This window comes from Spermophilus citellus, assembly GCF_964194105.1.
Source record: "Spermophilus citellus genome assembly, chromosome: 9".
Classification (NCBI taxonomy): domain Eukaryota; kingdom Metazoa; phylum Chordata; class Mammalia; order Rodentia; family Sciuridae; genus Spermophilus; species Spermophilus citellus.
Window position 1 is genome coordinate 106,869,894 of NC_138191.1, and position 3,086 is coordinate 106,872,979.

At 44.8% G+C, this 3,086-nt stretch overlaps 1 protein-coding gene across 1 annotated transcript; it reads right to left on the reverse strand.

The window, feature by feature from the left end:
• Positions 1-657: 657 nt before the first annotated feature.
• On the reverse strand, positions 658-1,605 carry LOC308655557 (olfactory receptor 2A12-like; the record flags this gene model as incomplete). The annotated part of the gene is made up of 1 exon (XM_081305626.1): positions 658-1,605. One exon carries the CDS (start codon positions 1,603-1,605, stop codon positions 658-660), a length of 948 nt encoding a protein of 315 aa, XP_081161752.1.
• Positions 1,606-3,086: the final 1,481 nt, after the last annotated feature.

The following is a 3,086-nucleotide window of genomic DNA, read 5'->3' on the forward strand; positions in this document are numbered from 1 at the left end:
CTGTCTCTCTAATGATATACGTATGTAGATATAGATATGCATGATAATATTTATTTTTCCATTAAGAAATATACATAAATTTTAAATTGACCAGGTAAGAGTCATTTTCATAAGCTGAGCTCAGATTACGCCAATCATTAGCTATATTTTTACATGGGTATGACTAAAATGATTCTAGTCCATATTTTATGGCATCTAGTGCAAAAGGCAATGTTAAATATTGTGTATAAGTTGCTTATCAAACAGTAACACAAGATTGTGTCCCTATATAATCTTGTTTACTCTTTATGTCCTTTTCATCCCCAATTCCTTTATAACAAAGAAAAGTTTGTGTGCATGTTGAACATTTGGCTGTGATCATATTGAGATGACATAAACTTCCAGAGGTAAGGAGAGAACAATAAAGTAATGGCCATGAACTTTAAGGACACAGTATTTATAAATAGATTCTTTGCCTTCAATACTTAGCTGATAGTGGTGGCAACTGTACGCTTTCTAACCAATGGGAGGGACCTTCCATTTAGGAGTGGCCACACCTTCTCCTAGTTGCTCACAGCTCCGGGAAGACAGGTTGGCCAGAATGGATGAGTCTTTATTATGCTACATGAATTCCATCCAGTCTGCCAGTGACTAGGGATGACTCTGGAATATCCTGGGTCAATGAGCTGTCCCTCTATCTCCAAGTACTTTCAGAAAGGCCCCCTTTACATCCTTGTTCCTGAGGCTGTAGATGATGGGGTTGAGGAAGGCAGAGACGACATTGTAGAATAGGGCCAGCTTCTTGTCCCTCTCTGGGTCATACCAGGAGCCGGGCCTCATGTACATGATCATGGCTGGCCCATAGAACATGGTGACCACAGTGATGTGGGAAGCGCACGTGGAGAAGCACTTGAGCCTTCCCTGGATTGAGCGGATTCTTAAGATGGAGATGAAGATACAGACATAGGATGCCAGGATGAGAGAGAGAGGTACCAAAAGTAGGATGAAACCCAAGATGAAGTCCAACCGGTCATTGAGGAATGTGTCTGCACAGGCCAACTTCAGGACAGCAGGGACCTCACAGAAGAAGTGGTTGATCTTGTAGGGGCCACAGTATGGCAGGCGCATGGTGAAGACAGTGTAGATGAGAGCCCCAGTAACACTAATGGACCAACAGACTGTCACCATCTTGATACAGACGAGACGGCTCATGAGGAGGGAATAGTGAAGGGGGAAGCAAATGGCGACATACCTGTCATAGGCCATAATGGCATAGAGGACACACTCAGCAATGCCCAGGACCAAGAAGATGAACATCTGGGCCACACAAGCACCCCAGGATATGGGCCTCCTTGGACATACCATATTAACTAACATCTGGGGCACAGTGGTGGTGACATAGCTCATGTCCACCAGAGAGAGGACACTGAGAAAGAAGTACATAGGTGTGTGGAGGCGTGAGTCTAGGTAGATCAGGGTGACGATGAGTCCATTGCCCAGGAGGGTGATGAGGTAGAGGAGCAGGAAGAAGATGAACAGGGCTGTTCTGACCTGTGACTCACTGGAGAAGCCCAGGAGGAGGAACTCGGACACTGAACTGTGGTTTTCCTTGCCAAGGCGCTGCATGGCGATCTGCCTGTTAAGGAGAGATAAGCACGTCCCTGTTCTGTCCCTGGTGTTGGGGGAGCAGGGACAGAAAGGACAGAAGCTGAGCCACACATAGCAGCTTTCCTGGATTTGGTCAAACCTTTGTTGAGTTGGATGAAATGGGGAGGGAAGCTAGAGCTGGTGAGGCGGCAACCTTAAGTTTCCATGGAGCTAAAGCCACAGAGAGAGATGATAAAAGACAAGCTGGGAGAACAAACAGAATTTTACTACTCAGTTTAGGTTACAGCCAAATACACTTAAAGTACATTAATTTAGAAATTGTGATAATTCGAATATTGACTAACTAGGTTATAGCTGACCTCTCTGAACACATTAAAAAAATCAGGCAAATTAACTCTAGACAAGATTAGTATGGGTGTGTTTACCAGCTTAAATGTCTCATGGCATACACATTTATATATCAATCATTGGTTTGGCAACGTTTTGTTCATCTAATAAAAATGATGGTTTACAATGAAAATAAAAACTTGCTGGGAAGCAGCGAGGAGAGATCTGCAGCCCTGAACTGTCTCAAGTCGTCGGTGGCCCTGGTTCCTGACTGCTACTCCCAGTTCCCCTGAGGCCTGTCTGGGCTTTGTTTCTTGTGACCTTGGGCAAATCCCTTCACCTCTGAGCCTCAATCTACCCATTTGTTAAACAAAAATGAAACATCTATGATGCAGGGTTATGGCAAAGCAAACCTGAGATTCTGTAGGTCAAGACATTTTGCAAAATATAAAACATGAGGCAAATAAAAGCAGTTAGTGTAAATGAAATGAATCTGGAAATCAGAAGAGTTAAGGTCTACTCCTAGCTTTGTCCATGATTTTGCTGTGTGATCTTGGGTAACTTAAAATTTCTGAGGTCCTAGAGGACGGGGCTGAAAACATGGTGGTGCAGATCGATTGCCATGGGATGATGGTGGAGGTCTGGAAGATGCAACAGGTGCTTGTGATTGAGTGGGCAAAAGGAGATGGTGTGAGATGTGTGTTCTGAACTTTAAGGAACATCATTCATTGGATGGAGGAGAAAAGTGTCCCAGGTAAGGAATGTTTGTGAAGATAAGAGGGGATAGAACAGTTCAGAGCCTTGGATACTGAGAGGGCTACTTTCAGGGGTTGAGGAATGATCTCTGGTGTTGAGATAGTGAGGGCTGAGAATAAGGATGTGCCCCATTCTCCTTTCTACCCGTCCACATCCCAGACCTGGACTTTGGCAGAGGCCTCCCACTGGTCTCCTTGTCCACGTACCAGCAGAGACAGTTTCATCTATTATGCCCTTCTCATGCCTTCTTGATCAAATTCAAGGCCGCTCTCAGTCTGGTTATAACCAGTTCAGTATGATTCTCCAGTAGCTCTGTGAGACTTCGGAGCCACAATGCTAGTAACATGACCACCTGTGGAATCCTAATATGGACAGTCTGGGGATCTCCTCCTGGTGGAGTCACAGATCTTCCAAGC